This window comes from Scophthalmus maximus, chromosome 5 (genome assembly GCF_022379125.1).
Source record: "Scophthalmus maximus strain ysfricsl-2021 chromosome 5, ASM2237912v1, whole genome shotgun sequence".
NCBI lineage: Eukaryota > Metazoa > Chordata > Actinopteri > Pleuronectiformes > Scophthalmidae > Scophthalmus > Scophthalmus maximus.
In genome coordinates this window covers 2,446,966-2,465,000 of record NC_061519.1, presented here as the reverse complement: position 1 = coordinate 2,465,000, position 18,035 = coordinate 2,446,966, and the positions used below count along the sequence as shown (strand labels likewise).

At 42.8% G+C, this 18,035-nt stretch overlaps 3 protein-coding genes across 4 annotated transcripts in view; 1 reads left to right on the top strand and 2 right to left on the bottom strand.

Annotated features, from left to right (window-relative positions):
• Positions 1–11,058, bottom strand: part of lpcat1 (lysophosphatidylcholine acyltransferase 1) — a 20,477-nt gene extending 9,419 nt beyond the window's left edge. Inside the window, exons 1-5 of one of the 2 annotated variants that reach the window (XM_035635463.2) lie at positions 10,827–11,058; positions 3,106–3,245; positions 2,665–2,879; positions 1,228–1,340; positions 958–1,018 (exon numbers count right to left, since the gene is read on the bottom strand). In XM_035635463.2, coding sequence (XP_035491356.2) covers positions 958–1,018; positions 1,228–1,340; positions 2,665–2,879; positions 3,106–3,245; positions 10,827–10,913 — 616 coding nt within the window. In that variant the 5' untranslated portion in view covers positions 10,914–11,058. Of the gene's footprint in view, positions 1–957; positions 1,019–1,227; positions 1,341–2,664; positions 2,880–3,004; positions 3,246–10,826 lie in introns of those variants that run through there. The other variant, XM_035635462.2, reaches the window with a different exon arrangement.
• A 2,897-nt stretch (positions 11,059–13,955) lies between these two features.
• On the bottom strand, positions 13,956–15,571 carry mrpl36 (mitochondrial ribosomal protein L36). Its single transcript, XM_035635356.2, has 2 exons — positions 15,423–15,571; positions 13,956–14,427 (listed from the first exon to the last, which is right to left on the bottom strand). Exon 2 carries the CDS (start codon positions 14,412–14,414, stop codon positions 14,034–14,036), a length of 381 nt encoding a protein of 126 aa, XP_035491249.2. The 5' UTR covers positions 14,415–14,427; positions 15,423–15,571; the 3' UTR covers positions 13,956–14,033.
• A 231-nt stretch (positions 15,572–15,802) lies between these two features.
• Positions 15,803–17,536, top strand: ndufs6 (NADH:ubiquinone oxidoreductase subunit S6). Its single transcript, XM_035635355.2, has 4 exons — positions 15,803–15,979; positions 16,280–16,333; positions 16,646–16,768; positions 17,409–17,536. Exons 1-4 carry the CDS (start codon positions 15,803–15,805, stop codon positions 17,475–17,477), a joined length of 423 nt encoding a protein of 140 aa, XP_035491248.2. The 3' UTR covers positions 17,478–17,536.
• Positions 17,537–18,035: the final 499 nt, after the last annotated feature.

The following is an 18,035-nucleotide window of genomic DNA, read 5'->3' as shown; positions in this document are numbered from 1 at the left end:
ATCGACTACATTCTACTATCATCTACGAGCTTCGAGGAGCTTTAAAGGGAGTTGCAGCTCACCGTTTACAGTCCAAGCCACAACTCAGGATGAAAGTTTATCTTGCTTCCGAACTGAGGGATTTAAAAATCAACAAGTTTGCCTTATCACCTTGGTGATGACATATCAATGTTATGTGTCCACTGTAAATTTCCATAGTAAGTTTAGCGTAATAGTATCACTCCAACTGATTTTTGGGCCATTCGTGAAAGGTTACTGTAAATGAAGACACCACGCAATAATGTCATCTGAATTCAAAGGGGCAGTGAGAAAGACATTCTGGAGAAAGCTTGTATCTCTCTCTCTTTGTTGTTGTTGTGATTTTACTGCTCTGGTCGGGCCGCAAACCAACGACCTCCGGTATGGGAGTCCGACACACTCACCACTAGGCCAAAACCGCGGCGTTGCAGCGCCACCCGCTGGCACGTCTCTTAGAGGAGTGATGTTTACAAACTGCACTTGCGTTGTTGTTTGGTGCGGTCCGCACCATTTTTTTTGTTTTCGATTTACAGAGCTAGAGTTGAGCCGTAAAGCCCAATCGCTTGCTGCCACTTAAAGTTTAGAGGATTAAATAGGGAGACCTACTCTAACCGTAACTATAACTAACCCAAACCCTTACCCTAGCCTCAGTCTTACATAACTGGATCTGTCTTGGCAATGCTGTGTCAGTGCTTGTGAACGGTCTGACTGCCTCCATTAACATCCTCCTCTGGCTTGTTTGTATGTCTTTGACGAATCACATCTATTATAGGCGGCGCTATGCCCTGGACGCAGCGATGGTGTCGCTGCAATAATAGTTGCGATGGGGATGCGCACAATAGCAGGTTTTTCTCCTCACACATGACCTTAACCTAACTTTCAATTACTTTGAGGGTGTTAACAGATTTAGGTCCCCACAACGATGGTCTGAACACATACCAGCCTTGAATAAGATGAGACCCGATCTGTTGGTGCACGTTCCCTCTGGAAATATCATGATCTGGAACAAAAAAATACAAATGTAAGTGTAATGCATCGAACTTGTATTCATCGTTTTAAATTGGCGTCGATGCCTGTGACTGCATTTGTTCTATCACCTTGTAATTCTCATGTAGTTTGAGATGAGCTCTGATTCTTACGTGTGTGTGTGTTTGTTTGTGTGTGTGTAGTGCATGTCCTTAGTGTATGTACCTGCTAATATTCACATACCTGAGGCCACTCCCCTCCAGACTGTGCTCTCCGTTTAATCTCCTCTACGGTTTTTTTCCTGGAGTCCTGGTCTGACCGAAACACAAACACCGGCCGGATGTAGCTGATCAGAGCTGGGAGGACGACGATGAAGAGGCAGATGTTGGATCCATGTCAGGGCAAGAGAGAAGACACAAATGAAAAAAAGGTAAATTCATCCTCAGAACTTTTCAACAAGAAGAAAGGGCTATGAAGGTGTTAGCATGGGTTAATCGTTCCCTGATTAATGTTGAAAAATGTTTAAGAATCAAAATAATTAAATAGTTTAAGGTACATTGATTATCAACATGAATGAATGTACTGTCAGATCTAACAAAAATGGATGCAACCAGTAGTTTTCAAATGGAAATTAAATGAGAGGAGACTGGGCCATTGAGATGCATGTGAAGCTGATAGGAGCCAGTGAAGTATTATGTAATATAATGTTCGTTTTTTAACCGATTAATACCAAAACATACCTATATATGCAAAGATTTTAACATGGTTATGTCCCATTGCTTCCAAATGTTAATATGTCCTGCTGAAGGGAGACACTGCTCACCTGAGTTTCCCGTAAACAAGGTTTTTTTTGAGACAAGGAAAGCTCAAATATTGGTTTAGCAATAGAAATTGGAATTTTTCGATCATTATCATCGTTATTTTTAAAAATTCAACATGAAGTATCAGTGGATGTTTCTATTGTAGTTCCTTTCAAAATCTGATTATTCATCATAATATTCCAAAACATCATTTAAAAAAAAAATAATAATATGTGCCTCTATTATTTAAATGTCTGTATGTTAAATGGATTGATTTTCATTGATTTTTTTTTCTTCTTTCCCCCCATATAGACCAACACATTGAACACAGACTAAACACACAGGGGTCTAATATGCAGGTAGTTACTTATAGTGATAGAGTTTTCTACAGGAATCATTGTATTTAAAGGTGACATATTATGCTCATATTCAGGTTCATAATTAATTAATTTGGATTATTACCTGAAAAGGTATACATGCTTTAATGTTCAGTAAAGACATCACTTTCTTCAGACTGTCCATTCCTGCAGCTCCTCTTTCCAGCCTCTGTCTGAAACAGTTGGTTTTAGCTCCTGTCTCTTTAAGGGCCCTTCCCTCCCAATGAAGCCCAGTCTGCTCTGATTGGCCAGCTGGCCCACTCTTATGTGATTGGTCAACTGCTTCCAGCGCATGTAGGAAGTGTCGTCCTCCGCTCTGGCTTTATCTGGCTTGTTTGGGGGCGTGCCAGACTTTTTTCTTACTACCATTACAGTGTGCTACCTTCGTGAACCAGCGATTTGCTTAAAATTAAACATATGCTACAGGTTATTGAGGCACATAACTGCACTGTTGATTTCATTTCTTTTCAGTATATCTGCGGACGGAAATATGTTTAACTCACTGCCCCAGACGGGAATGCTCCTGCTCTCCAGTTTGGTGACTATGGAGCACATGGTCATGGTGACTGGGATGGCGTCAAAGTAGGCGGAGTGCGGTGCTACAGTGAGGATGGGGACTTCCGAAGGCGCCGCCCGCTCCCCTTTCACCTTGATCCAATGGAAACCTCCACAAAACCACATGGCTCGCATGATCACTTGTAAACACAGGTCTACAAGCCTGGGACATATGGAGAGTTGATGAAGTGGATTCGTTTTTCAAAATCTCAGCAGACATAGTTAATCATTTTCAGTGGACACTAATAAACAGCAGATCAATCTACAGTTGACAAAAGGCTCCCTTACCTCCGATTGTCATAGTGGTATTTGTAGCATGCTGCACACACTTCCACTTTGTCCTAGTACCACAATGATACGAATGCACACAAACACCCACACAAACACACCTCCTCCACCATGACTGTGGCTCAATGACAAACTCGGAACGTCCCAGGGAGGCGGCGAAGGCGAAGGGCCACGCCAGCAGCATGAAGAAGGACACCAGCAGCAGCCGCACGGGGAATACGGTGACCGACATCAGTCCTATCTGGAGGGACAGGTGATGAGATAAGAGGGCGTGTTTGTGTGAGACAGGTAAAAAAGAAGATATAAACAGTCAAACCGTTATCAGCGTTCCACTGCATGTTCAAATGACAAACAATAGTTAGAGTCTTCAACATACTGGGCATTCCAGTACAATAAAAATGTGCCTCCACATTCTATACAGGGTCAAGAGGAGGAGACACACATTCCAACTGGGCCTGCAGGGCAGAACGACACACACACGCAAACACACACGTTCAGTCATGTTCAGTCATGCTCTAACCGCACTTTCCTGGTCAGGAACCCCTGGAGCTGACGGGCATATTATACATCCGGCTTCTTGGTTGGGAACACTAGGAACCTTTAGCATCTGTGCCAAATTTTTTGCTAGTCCACCCAGAAGCCGTTCAGATGTTTCACAGGATGAATGAAAAGTAAGCGCTGCGGGTGTTGCTCGAGGAAAAGTCACGGTGGTCACCAGAGTCAAATGATTTCATCCTCTGAGGATTATGAATATCTGTAAAAAAATTAAAGAATGTAATTGGAAAAAGTGTCATCAAGGATTTCCAGGGTCTCAGAAGAAGCTTGAAGTTTGCCTCAATCTCTGGATGCCTCTGTGATAATGATCATCTTATTTGATCGTATTTACTTGTTATTGTTGATGTAACTTTTGAAAACTAATACAAAAAAACGTAAGTAATATTTGTTTTTCACTTCCATTCACTGAGCCTCGCCTGAAACTGTTTGGAGCTCCGCTGGGGATGCCCACCTCTGATAGACACTTACCATAACATATTTTAGATGATCATAACATTATTCTTTCTTATGATTAGTTTAGTCGATCGTGTTGCTAATGTTCACTCTTATAATTCTGAATTCAATTAAAGACATTCATATTTTTTTTTAATTGTCTCTTGTCAAATGTTTTTGTCGTTGTTACTGTATCTGATTTGTATGTGCCAACAAACCAAAGGACCTGTCAGGAGCGACTTTCAATGCAATTCAACTGGCAATATCCTTTTTTTTTTTAAACGCTGATGGTCTGTGATAATAACACACAAGGTATTTTGTTTTTGTGTGTGAGATTTCACTGTGTGAACAGAAAGGTAGAAAATATACAGTAGGTTAAGGCGGCTCTGCAAACAGAGCAGGAGTTCACCCTGTGGTCACGCCGTGTAGGTCTTGTCACTGAAATAAAGTTTATTGATTCCAAGGTGACACAGACAAGACAAGAGGTCAGCTCACTGGCCTGTCATGGCTTTCCTCTTACTGTGTAATGAGAGAGATTTGGTGTGTGTGTGTGTGTGTGTGTGTGTGTGTGTGTGTGTGCTAACGGGGGCAAAATGTCACGGCCTGTAGTTTAAATTCAGACTGTGTGACATTTTAAGCTGCTTAATTTTTCTCTCACCTCCTTATCCAGCGAACCCCCCCCCCCCCCCCCTCCGTTCGATCTCTTCATCCCCGCATTGATGTGCTTTTTGTCATCTCTCTGGGGAATTATACCCCCCCCCCTCCTCTCTTCCTGTCCTGTCCTGTCTGTGCTTTCTTCCTTGTGCATTTCTCTCCCCCGGATGAGCCCAGGTGCACACTGCAGGGCAGTATTAATAAATAAACAGTAATGGGGGTGATTTATGACGCTCCAGCGCTGCTCCTCGCCCTCCCCACCCCCATGCCTGCCGCACGGTGTGCTCATCACTGGATCTTAACGAATCCATCTGGGAGGACCTGCTGACATTTGCTCGGGAGGTGGCATGAGAATGAGTTGGGGCGGGGACTGGTGGTCTCTCCTGTTTTATGGGAGTACCAGCTCCTCCACTGCTGATGATTGGAAATTTGCCATAAAAATACACTTCAGTAAGTTGGGCTCACACATCCTCACTCCAATATAAAAAGCACTCAAAAGTTTGAGGGTAATAAGCTGTTAAGTAAGGCAGTACTCCTTATGTTTATGTCAAAAACCTCCTCTCCAGTGCGGCATTGGGGGAAAAAAACAGTATTAAAGGGGTGTTTCACCAAATATACACATCAGCTAGCTTGTCCTGGGGAGCATTACTCAGTCTGTGAATTACTAAATCTGAGGAAACCCTGTTGATGTCAACATCTCACAATAGTGTGCTATTTAAAAAGGTCTCAGGAAAATGCAGCTCTACTGGTTTTTTGTCATTGAGCTGGACTGTTGGCAGTTATTCAACGTTTGAATCAGGATGTTCACTGTTCCCTTCAAATAACATTCCCATAAAAACATTTTTTATTGTTGAGGTCATATGTTTATCTTATATAAGGAGATAATGACCAATCATCGACCAAAACTTTGGGGATAATTGAACTTTGATTTGTTTTGTAGCAGTAAAGAGTAATTACTTTCGTATGTGGGGTGTTTTACTGTACAAGTGACATCAGAGAAGGTACAGAAGCAAATGTCCTAATGTATAATCCTAATCGTTATGTAGACAAAAGAGCAGCAAATGTCTTTTGACCTGAGGGGAAGATTCAGTGACTTGCTGGGCCTTGCTGCTGTGTGTTAAATATTCAGGAGGAGACTCTGGGAAACCCCCATTGCCCCATTGTCTCCTGACACACAAACACACACGCACACGCACACACACACACACACACACACCTTCTGTTTGTACGTATGGCACCAATAAAGCTGTCGGGGACCATTAACGCATAACGTCACTCAGCTCACCCTTCAGCACTTCCATTTTTCGGAACACACACACATCATATGTGTCAGTCAGCAGGTTTCAAATGCAAACACAAGCAAGTGCATTACACGAAAAGGCAAACATCTGACGCGTACCACCACCTAGAAACGCACGCACACACACAGACACACACTGGGGCCAGTCCCTCACCAAGCAGAGGGGACATACGGGGTGAAGCAGAGCCAGGGAGCCATCGGTCTCACCTCAGTTAAAGACCTGGTTAACTATCTGCTGCATTTTCATTTGAATATTAAAGGGACATGCCCCCAATTTTACACAAGAAAATCAGTTTACTTATCATTCTCACTGAAAACAGTTGGCTAATGTTTGACATTAGCCTGGCGTAGCCAGACTAATACTCAAATGCGTGTTAGTCTGGGACCTGTCGGTTCATTTTCGATGGGGGCGTTACCAACAGACGCAGGCCAAAATGCCTCCAGACGTAATTGGAAAGACCTACAATCAATGTGACGATGATTCTACAATGTCTGTGAACAAGTGTTGCCGTTTTGGTGGCAGGAATGTGAAAATATCAGGTACTTTTAGTCAAATGCTTGTTCATTAGCAGCAGCCTTGGTAGTAAGTCGCTTCTCACCACGCCACGGTATAAACCCCGCCCATTATCAGATAATCAGTTGTGATTGGACCAGCAAGATTTCTGCCGAAGGGAAATCACTTCCCAATGGAGGGGATCCAGACTGTATTCTAGCAGAGCAAATTAAACGAACTCCCAGAATTCGTCTGGGTCCCAGGCTAGTCTGACATTTTCTAAAGTCTGGGTAAATAACCCTGGTGATGTCATACTGATGTAATCAGGGTTACATTCTATCCTGCTTTACCAACTGGGAACATTGAAGCTGAAAAATGTCAGCACTAATCCAGCTTGGGAGGGTCCAATGAATGACTCAATTTTGTTTTTATCATGGGATTGGAGTACCCATTTAAGCTGGAGCGGCTCCATCCTTACCACAGGTGATAAGGGAGGGAAACAGGTGGAAACTGTCGTACCATACATGTTCTGTATTGATTGTAGAGCAATGATGATAACCAAATTAATCAATTAATTAGGAGAATATTAATTTGCAAAAATGTTTTAACATATTAAAAAGAATGTTGCTGCTTTTCTTGGCCTTATATCAAAGTATATTAAATAGTTTGGACTGTTGGTTGAGAGAAGTAAGGAAGATATTTGCTAATATCCCCGTGGACTAATTTAATCAAAAATAAACTATTTTGAAATGTTAATTTTCAGACCTGCACATACACCTGTTACACATGTTACCTGCTTTTCCACAACCATGCCACATAAAACCCAACTCCCCGGAGCAATGTGGCCCAGCACGCATCTAACCGCTCCATACCCTGTAGTGAGGATCAATTGCTCTCGGCTAATTGTTTTGAACAAAGCAAGGTCGCTGGCGTTTATTTACTTGGAGCTGAGCCCATCAAGTAAAAGCCAAACATATAAGAACCTATTACACATATCTATATATGAGAGCCTGACTGATATATCGGTTGGCCGATGATATCAGCCGATATTAGCCTTTCACAGACATATCGGTATCGGCCGATATATTTAGAGTCCAACCGGTATTTTAACTGTGCATTTTAGGTAAAATAAATGTTTATTTTCTTAATTCAACTTCTATTTATTTGGTTGTATTTGTAATTTTTTCTCAATTTATAGTTATTTATGATAAAGTTTATGGTTAAACTAAATTATCAAGCCTCAATTACATTTCTTTGACATAAAGGTTTGATAACGAGATGTAAGGAATCATTGACAGGTTAAATATAAATATAAATATATATACATTTATATCGGCCGATATATCGGTATTGGGAATCTTGTACTCACTAACATCGAAATTGGCATCCGCCCTAGAAAATTCATACCAGTCGGGCTCTACTATATATATTAGAAATCACCACATCAAATATTTGTCTTTCACCAGAAGTAAAAATGTGCGCTGGTGAAATTATTTTTCAACTGCCATTCATTTGATAATCGATTGATATTCGAGAAGCTTCCCAATCCATTTGGCAGCCGTGTGTGTGTGACTCTGTCAAGTGGAGTTGGTGCTGCTGTCTGTCCGTCTGTTTCACTAGCCGACCTAGTTGACCTACAGAGCTGCAGATCCTGTTAGCTGGAAGTTAGCACAAAAAAAAACAAAATTCCAGGAATACCAAGTGCCAGAATGAGTAACGTGTAGGGCAGCACTTGCATACCAAACACACAGATTCAAACGTAGACACACACCTTGGAGAAATATGCATGCGATGCAGCCACATACATACAGTATATGCATATGGCATGTGAGGAAGCAGGCAGAGCTCGCAGGCAGTTTGTTTTTATGTCCACGTGCACTGGTGGAAGTGGAAAAACACACCTCACGAGAACTGGAAGCAGGCAGCCAGAGGTGTGAAAAACTCACAGGCACACACATGGTCCAGTTTATGTCATCTGGCACAAACACACAACTGTTTATAATCTACAACAAACACACTGACACACTGACAAAGACCTGTACTTGTAAGGACATTCTTCCAGCAAGTACAATCCTGGTAAAATAGTTTACGACATCCAGCGACACAAACTGAAGTGGTTTAGAGCGGTCTTCACACCGGAACCTTGCCGGTGCCAACCTGTGTGTGTTTTGCTGTGAATGAAAGCAGGCACCTCTGGGCCCCGGGGCTGTGGGGAAACAGATGAACCCGATGGGGGTAGAGCAGCGGGAGTGCACCTCCTCCTCTTGTCTTAGTCGCGTGATTGCTTCCGCAGAAAAGAATGTCACTCGTTTCGGGAGGTTTCCTCAAGGGAGAAGCTTTGCGTTCATCAAGACATTTTGCTTTGGGCAACAACAACAACAACAAAAAAGACTCCAACCCAAGCAGGCGATTTTATTCCATCAGCTGGTCAGTCGGGCTGCATTAGCATTGTGTCACGCTGTTGGCAGGCCTCGCCGACCGCTAAGCATGAAACCCAATTGATCCATCGGCTGATTGATGAGGAGACGTTTCATCCCGACTGCCGTCCTCCGGCAGAGAGTCTCCATCGATTTAGGTGGTTGATTTAAGGGCAAAGCCACAGATGTCCAATGTGCACCAGGAGCAGCAGAGCAAACCTCACCTTCCGAACTGCATGGTCATGTTTGCTACAGCAGGTCAATGCCTTGCTTAAACAAGGGCTTCTTTAAATGTGCTAAAGTGCACCGGAGTCTGAGTAAGGGCGGCTTTCCCACCTGGAGGGGCCCGAACAGGACAGATAGTAGAAATTGACTTTGAAGGTGACATTTTATACAAAAATCCCTGTCTCTCTGTTTGGGCAAATTTTTCCTGAGCTGGCTAAACCCTCCAGCCTGGCTCTGAACAACAGGTTCGGATTTCTCTCCCACTGTGATGTCACATTTGGACACTTTTGGGGGTAACCCCGTCTGCAATCTGAGAATCTCAACTTCTCTGGTGAAGGGGCGTGACATTTCCTACACGTTTTGAAAGTGTTCGACCAATCACAACAAACTGGGCCAGCCGGCCAATCAGAGCAGACTGGAGGTTTATCGGGAGCAGGGGCTAAAATAAATCCAGGGGTTTTAGACAGAGGGTGAAAAGACGAGCTGCAGCAGTGGACAGTATGAGAAAACTGACGCTTTTTCTGAACGTGAGGGCATGTAAACCTTTTCAGGGGGTAACCCAAATTAAAAGTATGAACCTGAATATGAGCATAATATGTCACCTTTAACAAGAGGATGGTGATAGTGGCGATTGCTGTGTGCCTTCACCACAGGGTTACCTGGATATATTTGGCATGCTACTACTGTCTGTTATTGTCATATGTACAGAGATATAGACATGATCACACAATCCTCTTTGATACTGTACTGTTGAAAAACTGAAAACTTCCACAAAGTATCAATCCCCAAAATCAGAAATGGACTTATGGACTAACCTTACTCAACCCACGAGTCCCTATGCCATCCTGGGAAACTGATCCATTCTTACGGGGACTATAAGGGGTTATGAAAGTGATGCGTTTTGTTTAATTAGTACATAATGAAACATGGCAAGCTGTCAGCTCTTCTACCCGCGTGCTAACAGCCCACATTCAACTGGATGAGTAAAAGGAAACAGAGCAGTGTTGACTGACGGAGAGATAGTGTGGGAGGAGGCGGAGTGCGTGTCACCCTGATGCTTCAGTATGACGGGTACAGTAAAGGTAATGACCGGCTCTTAGCTGTTGGCGCGTAAAAGCACTTCACATTCGTCGCGTCGGCGGGTGCATGGTTTGCCCAAAAAAAAAAAATGATGCAAATGTTCGACATGCAAATTGAGTCAATCGCGATCCACCTCTGGCTTTGTGAACGCATCCATGGAAAAGTGGGGTGGTGCTGGTGGTGGCTGGTCTCGTAGCCTGGCAGGTACAGTAACAACTCCTGCTGAAGACCTAATCTCGGCTGCATGTATTCATCGTTGTGGGCTATCAAATTGGGCATAATCCAGGGTGCAGACTGTGCACAGGGGAGTGAACGTTTTGTTGAACACACGGCTTTTGTCTCTTTTCTATTGTCTGCTGTGAGAACCGCTGGAGGCGACTCTTGTTCTCCATTGTCACAAACAGGAAAAGACAGAGGAACCACATTTCCAACAGAGTCACAGCACTGTAGCCCTACACTTCTCACCCATGTTGTTGTTGTTGTTGTTGTTGTTGTTTTTTTTTACCTTAATAGTGTGATGCAAATGTTAAATAGTGTAAACTGAACCAGTGTGTGTGAGCCCCTAACAAGGTGAGTGTAGGTAATTTACTAAATACACACACAGAGTACAGACAATTGGAAGAAGATGAAGACAATACATTGGTGGTCATCTTATTTTTTTCTTACCTTTATCTTCTCTGTCATGGTGAATTTCAGCTTGTGGACGAAGGGGTTCCTGCCCACCCTGGAGGGGCGGCTGTTTGACAACTTCATACCTGCCACAGCCAGACACCCAGCAGAGGTGAGACAGACAGAGGAGAGTGTGTGTGTGTGTGTGTGTGTGTGCGTGCGTGCGTGCGTGCGTGCGTGTGTGTCCCAAATGTTCCGTAACAGAGTCTTCTTCAGCTCCCACCGCACCTTCCTCCTCCCGACTGGACGAGCGACACTGATGCTGCTGCACGGGAAGAGGAGAGCTCGCCCACAACCGACAAGCTGCGAGCAACGAGCCACGACGTGGCTTCCGGAAGAGAGAAAAGAACTTTCAAAATAAGATTCGCGTGTCTCTTCGCGTCGAGCTAATTAAGTTTTTTGTTTATAATGAAAAACAAATAGACATTCAGCCTTGTCCGTGTGTGTGTGTGTGTGTGTGTAGCACCAGATTCGCCCTCCCCCCCCCCCTTTAAAAAAAAAAGCATTAAAACAGTTGTTTTCCCTTGGTTTGTTGTCCCTCTTTTACTTTTCTCTCGTTTCTCTTCCGGGACCCAGACGTTACTTTCTTGAGGGAAGACATTACGAGGTCACTGGTCAGTAGATGAGCTGACAGATTCTCATGCTGAGTGGTGATGGGTGGACACAAACCCTTTTGCTACTTTTGTGAGGGGTGAGAGGGCCCCCAGGGAACCGCCATTCTTTTTGAAACACATAGTTTAGTCTCTCAACCAATGTATGCAGCCATTTTTTAAAATATTTGTTATGACACAAATTACTCCTTTCCAGCCCCCACCCTTGGGCCCTGGGTAGTCTGTCCCCTTTGTCCCCCAGTGCTTCACCTGTGTGTGTGTGTGTGTGTGTGTGTGTGTGCGTGCGTGCGTGCGTGCGTGCGTGTGTTTGTGCGTCCATGCTCCAGTGTGTATAAAGTGTGTTGGAATATAAAATGCACAGGATTAGGAAAAGATTTTGTTTTGCGTTGAAAATAGACGGAATATTTCACCATGTGCATTTTGTATTCATATTTTTGTCATGGTCACATTTGTGTTAAGATATACACGTCCTTGGTACACCTAATATTTTGGCATCGTTATTTGTATCAACAAGGGTAAAGGTTAAAAAAAAAAGAGAAATACCAAAGTTTCAGTTCAACAGCACCACTGAACTAAAATCGTTGTAAAGTCGACCTCATCTACAGCTCTCTGAAACATTTCCCACTAAAGAATTCCAACTTCCATGAAGGGAGGATTTGTGGCACGACTATTGTACAAGACTGCATTTCTTTGAGTGCCCATTCCGAAAACCACTGCACAAACACAACCACATATCAGAATTTGTAGGATTTTCTTTTTCAAGGCAGTGCTTACATTTACGAGTTTAGTGACCAAACCTGAACTGAACCTGAGGAGTGAACACTTGAGCACAGGCATAACCACAGATCAATGTGGACATGCTCTCATACACACACACACACACACACACAGGTGAAACATGCAGCCGATACAATGATAAGAGCTCACTGACGGTCCGTGGAATGTGTGCTCGAGATGTCTAGGGCAACTGGCCTTTGAAGTTGAGTTTCCTCCTGCATTTGATCCACCCATCAGTTTCAGCCGAGCATCTGAAATGTTCTACATGACAGCAACTGCTCCTTCAAACAGAAGCTGTTGACTCAAAAGCACAGATGAAGGATCTGCACCCTGGGGCCGACTGGTTCATCAACTCCAGAGCAAATATGCATGTGTTCATCTCTTAAACCTCAACGGGCCCCAAGCTGCTCGCTGAGCCACAGCTAGCCGAGGTCAGTCTTTCACGGTCATAAAACTTCTTACTGATGCACTTCAGTAAGAAGCACCTAGGATAGAATCTTTGCAGCGACACAGGAAGGATCTCTCTGCAAATTCATTATATGAACGTTCAGGGAGTTCACATGCAAACACACCAGTGTCTTGTTGGTAATTGTAACACCTTCAGTCAATATGAACTCAAACTATTCAAGCAGGGGGACAGTCGTAGTCTCAGTGTTTGTTGTCAAACACCTCTCAGAGCAAGACAAGTTTCTGTGGCTGCCTGGTTTGCACGTCACAGTCCGTGAGTGTTTTTGTGTGCACTGCACTTTTCACTGACACATTGATACAAAATGCTGGTCATAGATGTTCAGGATAAATTTAAAAAAAAATTGTTCCTCACACGAAGAAGAAAAAGAGAAGTAACAACCTTCAACAGCAGATTATCTCCTGGGTTGTTTTAATTTTTGTGAAGACAGAAAAATGCCAATCTGTAGAAATAATTTATGACATGCAACTCTTAGATAAAGGGCATCAACGTGACATAGTGTGTGTGTGCGTGTCTGTGTATTTATTTTTGTTTATATATTCATATATGATTTCCATCTCTCTTTATTAATCTGGTTTTATGTTTAATGTATTTCAGTTAGCTTTTGTACCTCTTTTGCTATTCCCACTGGCAAATAATAGCAGGGTGGATCCTGTATTCATGTGGCAAAGACTTTGGCTCCCTCTTGTGGAAGACTGACATAAAACACTCATGTTTCTGTGATCCAATAAAACAAAGTGAATCAAACTGTCTATAAACAGATGGCTACTACATAATGTGTCGAATTGCAGTGCAATGTTTGCACCATTACATGTTGCACAAGTCATATATATTTATTAAAGTTTTTGAAATATTTTAGATTATATCTATATCTATATTTTTCTTTTTTGTTTTGTATGTTCTTGATTTTTCTTCCTTGTCTTTTTATATTGCTGCCAGTGTCTCAGAGAGCTACCAATCAAAATTTGTTGTGCATTTACAATGACAATAAAGCCTCATGTCTCAATTGTTAAAATTTAAAAGATAATATTTAAGTCATTAAGTGATACATAGAAATGAGATAATTTTGATATTTTATTTAATTCTGCCTAAAAAAAGGTAACATTTCTCTCATTTACCATGAGATAAATGTTACCATTTCTTTTGGAGGCTTAATCTCAGAAAATATTCCTCATGTAAGAAATTCTGCGAGTTAGAGAATATTATGGTTTATAGAATGTTACGATTCTGTTTCCTCACTGTGTAAAAGAGTGAAAAAAGCTATACAAGTTCTTCAGGCAACAATTTTATTATTACAGCACAGTTTTTGTAAATATATTCACTATCACAAAGCAATTTCTCAGGATTCAGTTAGCCCTGCCTCTGCTTGTGTCTGGGACTGGTCTTGCAGAACACAAACAGACGTCCCCTGCGTCGGACAAAGAAACAGTCTTTGCAGCGCCTCTTCAGGGCAGACTTGGTTTTCATCCCGGCTGATGGCTGGATGCAGGGAAGATGCCGACACTGTCCCAACAAAGACGGTCCGCACTGAGAGGACGGTGGGGCCTGGATGGGGCTGGCCCCGGACACAGTCCCTGGTGACAGGAGCAGTGTGCGGGGAGCTGTGGTGAGGGTGAAGAGACGTCTGTACGCACTAGCTGCCGGTGAGGAGAAGGTCATGTTTAACCCGCTCATCTGGGCCACTCGGCGAGACAGGGAGGCAGCCAGGTGCCTCAACAGCAGGGGCGCCATGGTGTGTAGAAGGCTGCAAAAAAGGGATGGGGAAATAATTAACATGAAATTCGTCACAATTCGTAGATATGCCAGGATTATGATATTCTGTGTTTCCCCTAGGTTTACTGGTGGGGGGGGAGGGGGGGGGGGGGGGGGGGTGTAGGGTTAGGGTTAGTTTTCATTAGGGTTAGGGTTTGGTTTCACAAATCACATTAAGTTTCATCAACAATCTTTTATACAGGAATTAGGAATGAGGGGTATAAAGAAAGTGACCTTAACTAACTTTTGCTTAGCACTATATGTAAAATACAAAAATATATATATAAAAATAATAATAATAATTGATTAAATTAATAATTTTACTTTTCAGGGGGGCGGGGGCCCCCAATTCAATCGTAGGGGAAAGACTGATATTATATTTTATTCTTGGGCCTGGTTGCCAAATTTAGAGATGAAGAGCTTAAAGGATTTCACAATCATGAATCATTTATCACACAAAACAATGAAAAAGTGTTTCAGTTTTTCAGGTTCTAGCTTTAAACCTCCTTTGGGTTTTAGTTGATGACGTCATCTTTGGCTGCCCTAAGCTGCCTGCCCATAATGATCAAATTGCTCATTTTTCCCTCAGAGATTTATAATTCAGCCAGGAATTTACTATTAACAATGTTGTACCATTATCAACACGATTATCCTTAATACCCCTGAGCCATTGCAGTATTATTAAACTGTCCTTCATGTGATGCTTCATCGTCCGATTCTTAAACATTGAGCAACCTAATGCACAGGCATGGGAAGCTTTGTGTGGGCGTTTTAAACACACATGACATATTTAGAAGCTACTGTCTTCCTTGAGAAGTAAACACGTGTCCGCTGTTACTGCAGGACAGATATGCAACACGCCAAGGAGACGAGCATGTCAGCGCTGACCTGCTAGCGCCAGAGTGAGATACATCGATATGAGCGAAATATTAGTGAACGACATCAACTCGTCGGGATCACAAAAATTTAAAGAAAACGTGAACAAACCTGTCAGAAATTCGTTGCAGGTTTAAAATGTGCTTATGCCCATGGATTTTGCGTTTTAGTCGCCACAACACGACGGCGGTGCTGTTATCGCTAATGCGGGATACAACTACTTCCGGTTTGCGAAGTGTACCCTGTGCCCCCAGTTCTGCCTTTCAGTCCGTTTCCTTTCTGACTTTGTACAAATATTTTCTCTTTAATACCTTGCAGATTTCAACTGAAATGTGACCGATTATAACACGCTATATTTTGCAGCAAATAAACTGAATGTGACGGTGTTTGCTGGAGGGTCTTCGAGGAGAAGAGCCACAGAATAGAAGCTACTTTGAACCTGGCAGACAAAAATCGGGGCAGTATACTTTGTTTTTCAAGGTTGCCCCGCAATGCAGCTTGGGAAATACAGGCTGGTTGTAAACATGGCGGCCGCGGTAGCCAGAGTTCTGTCCTTCAGTAGAAATGCAAAGGTGCTCGTTTCACCCTCGAGGCTCTCCGCTGTGCCTGCTCACAGATACGGCCTCGATGTCTCCAGTACCGGCGAAGTCATAACTCACACTGGCCAGGTGCGTTTTAACGGCGTTTCTCCTCAAATGATCGGTGTACCGCGGCGGCCTGACGTTAGCTAACGTTAGCCGCGCGTCTTGTTTGACTAGTAGGATCATTACGTCTGTTCCTTTTGAAAGTTATTATTAATTGTATTACACTCCCATTATCCAAGGAGGGTCGGCATGTGGGGTCTGTTAGAGAGGACAGCTGACGTATCTGTTCCCTGCCTCCGCTAGTAAGCCAGTGACCTGAAAGTCGAACCATAGTTCAGGAGCAAAACGTGTTGACCTGCTGTGTTGTTGTTATTATCATCTCAGGTGTTTGAGGAGAAGGATCCCAGGAGAGCCCGATTCGTCGGCAGACAGAAAGAGGTGAGAAGTTACTCGCAAACAAACTCAAAAACAATCAGATGACAGCTAAATATAATCGAGGCATTTAATATTACCATTATTTTGTTTACACCATTATTATGTGTAATGGTGTAAACACTTAAAGGTCATTTCTTAACCCATTCTTAAGACGTGTGTTTCCCGGTACAATGAGCGGACTGCACTCACGCAGGATTGGCAACATGTAGGCATCTGAATCATCAGCCCCTCGCCGTGTCTGCTGTTCGTTCAAACTCTGTGTCGTACATGTGTCTCAAGGTGATAGTGAGAGGAAAGCACATTGTTTGTGTCCAGGTGAACAAGAACTTTGCCATCAAGATGGTGGCAGAAGAGCCTGTGACTGACATCGGGGCCAGAGTTGTCTCCTGTGATGGAGGTGGCGGAGCTCTGGGCCATCCCAAAGTCTACATCAACCTGGTGAGAGACTGTGCACACACTACAGTCATAGAATGATTTATGTGGTCAGTGGGGGCATTTTGCCATTGTGTTAGTGGTCAAACAGCAACCCGGTGCATTCACTGTTCACTATAATTAGAGCGGGTACTTAACATCTGTTTACTTGTGGCTCAAAATGACATAGTTTTAATAATGTATACTGTTTGTTTAACATTAAGTCAGATGAAGATGAAGAAACATCCGATCCGTATGAGTATGAGATCCCAGAGTCCAAAAAGTACTATTTTCAGATAACCTCTAAGTGTGACTCTGATTGTGTAACCCATATTTCATATTTTTTTCATGTGTAAGAAATAATGTTACTGCAGAAAGAGGAAAGTTTAACCTTTTGACACGTGCATTTTCTACAAAAATGAATTCATGCTGAGGGGCTAACACAGGGAAATTATATTTTAACTGTAATAAGTTGTATAATTTTATTTATTTGCATGTGGATTATGACTGTACTGACATGATGCTTTGAGGTGTGAAATGTATTTATATGGCCTTGTGTAATGTTGGAGTACTAGCATTATAATATTGTTCATCTTAATAGCAGGTTATGCAAATGTACCAAAATTGTAAACTCCATCTCTACTCTTTTTTTTCTTCTTTTTTTCAGGATAAAGACACCAAAGTGGGCACGTGTGGGTACTGTGGATTACAGTTCAAGCAGAAGCATCATCACTGAAACATTTCCTCCGTCTGTATAAATTGCCATGTCGGTTAATAAATTATATCTTCTCTGTCTCTCTCGTTGCATTCTTCTCAACAAAGCCTGTTATCTTTCATTGCAACATTGAGACTCTGAATAAAATCCTCAGATATAATGTGCATAATGTAATGCATATGGGAAAATATGTCTTTTTAAAGGCTCAAGTGACGGTGAGTTTAGGTAATGACTCAACTGCTGCAGTTCCCACAGTGACAGACAGAGGTCAGCAGTGTCCTGCAGACGTGTTCAGTCACAAGGACAAACAAAAGAGTGAAAGGCTCTTCTGTACAGAAATAAAATCCACGCTTCTGACTTTGTTTTCCCATCTAAAAGACCAAAGTTTCTTTATAAATCTGACAGTCAAGATTCCGTTTGAAGTAAAAGCTTATATTTGATATGAACCATAAAAAGCTGGTGAATTAATGTCACAGTTCACCTGTCTCACGTCATCTGCTCCATTGTCTGCATGAGCAGGATTTCTTTCTTTCCCACATAAAAACCCGCTTGTGATTGCAGCGCTCTCATCAATAAGTA

What these genes read in the sequence shown, in the direction of transcription:
- mrpl36 (XM_035635356.2), bottom strand. Translation starts at nt 14,414, where the DNA reads ATGGCGCCCCTGCTGTTGAGGCACCTGGCTGCCTCCCTGTCTCGCCGA.
- ndufs6 (XM_035635355.2), top strand. Translation starts at nt 15,803, where the DNA reads ATGCAGCTTGGGAAATACAGGCTGGTTGTAAACATGGCGGCCGCGGTA. An exon ending in TCGTCGGCAGACAGAAAGAG is followed by an intron (nt 16,334 to 16,645) that starts GTGAGAAGTTAC and finishes GTTTGTGTCCAG; the next exon opens with GTGAACAAGAACTTTGCCAT. An exon ending in CCAAAGTCTACATCAACCTG is followed by an intron (nt 16,769 to 17,408) that starts GTGAGAGACTGT and finishes TCTTTTTTTCAG; the next exon opens with GATAAAGACACCAAAGTGGG.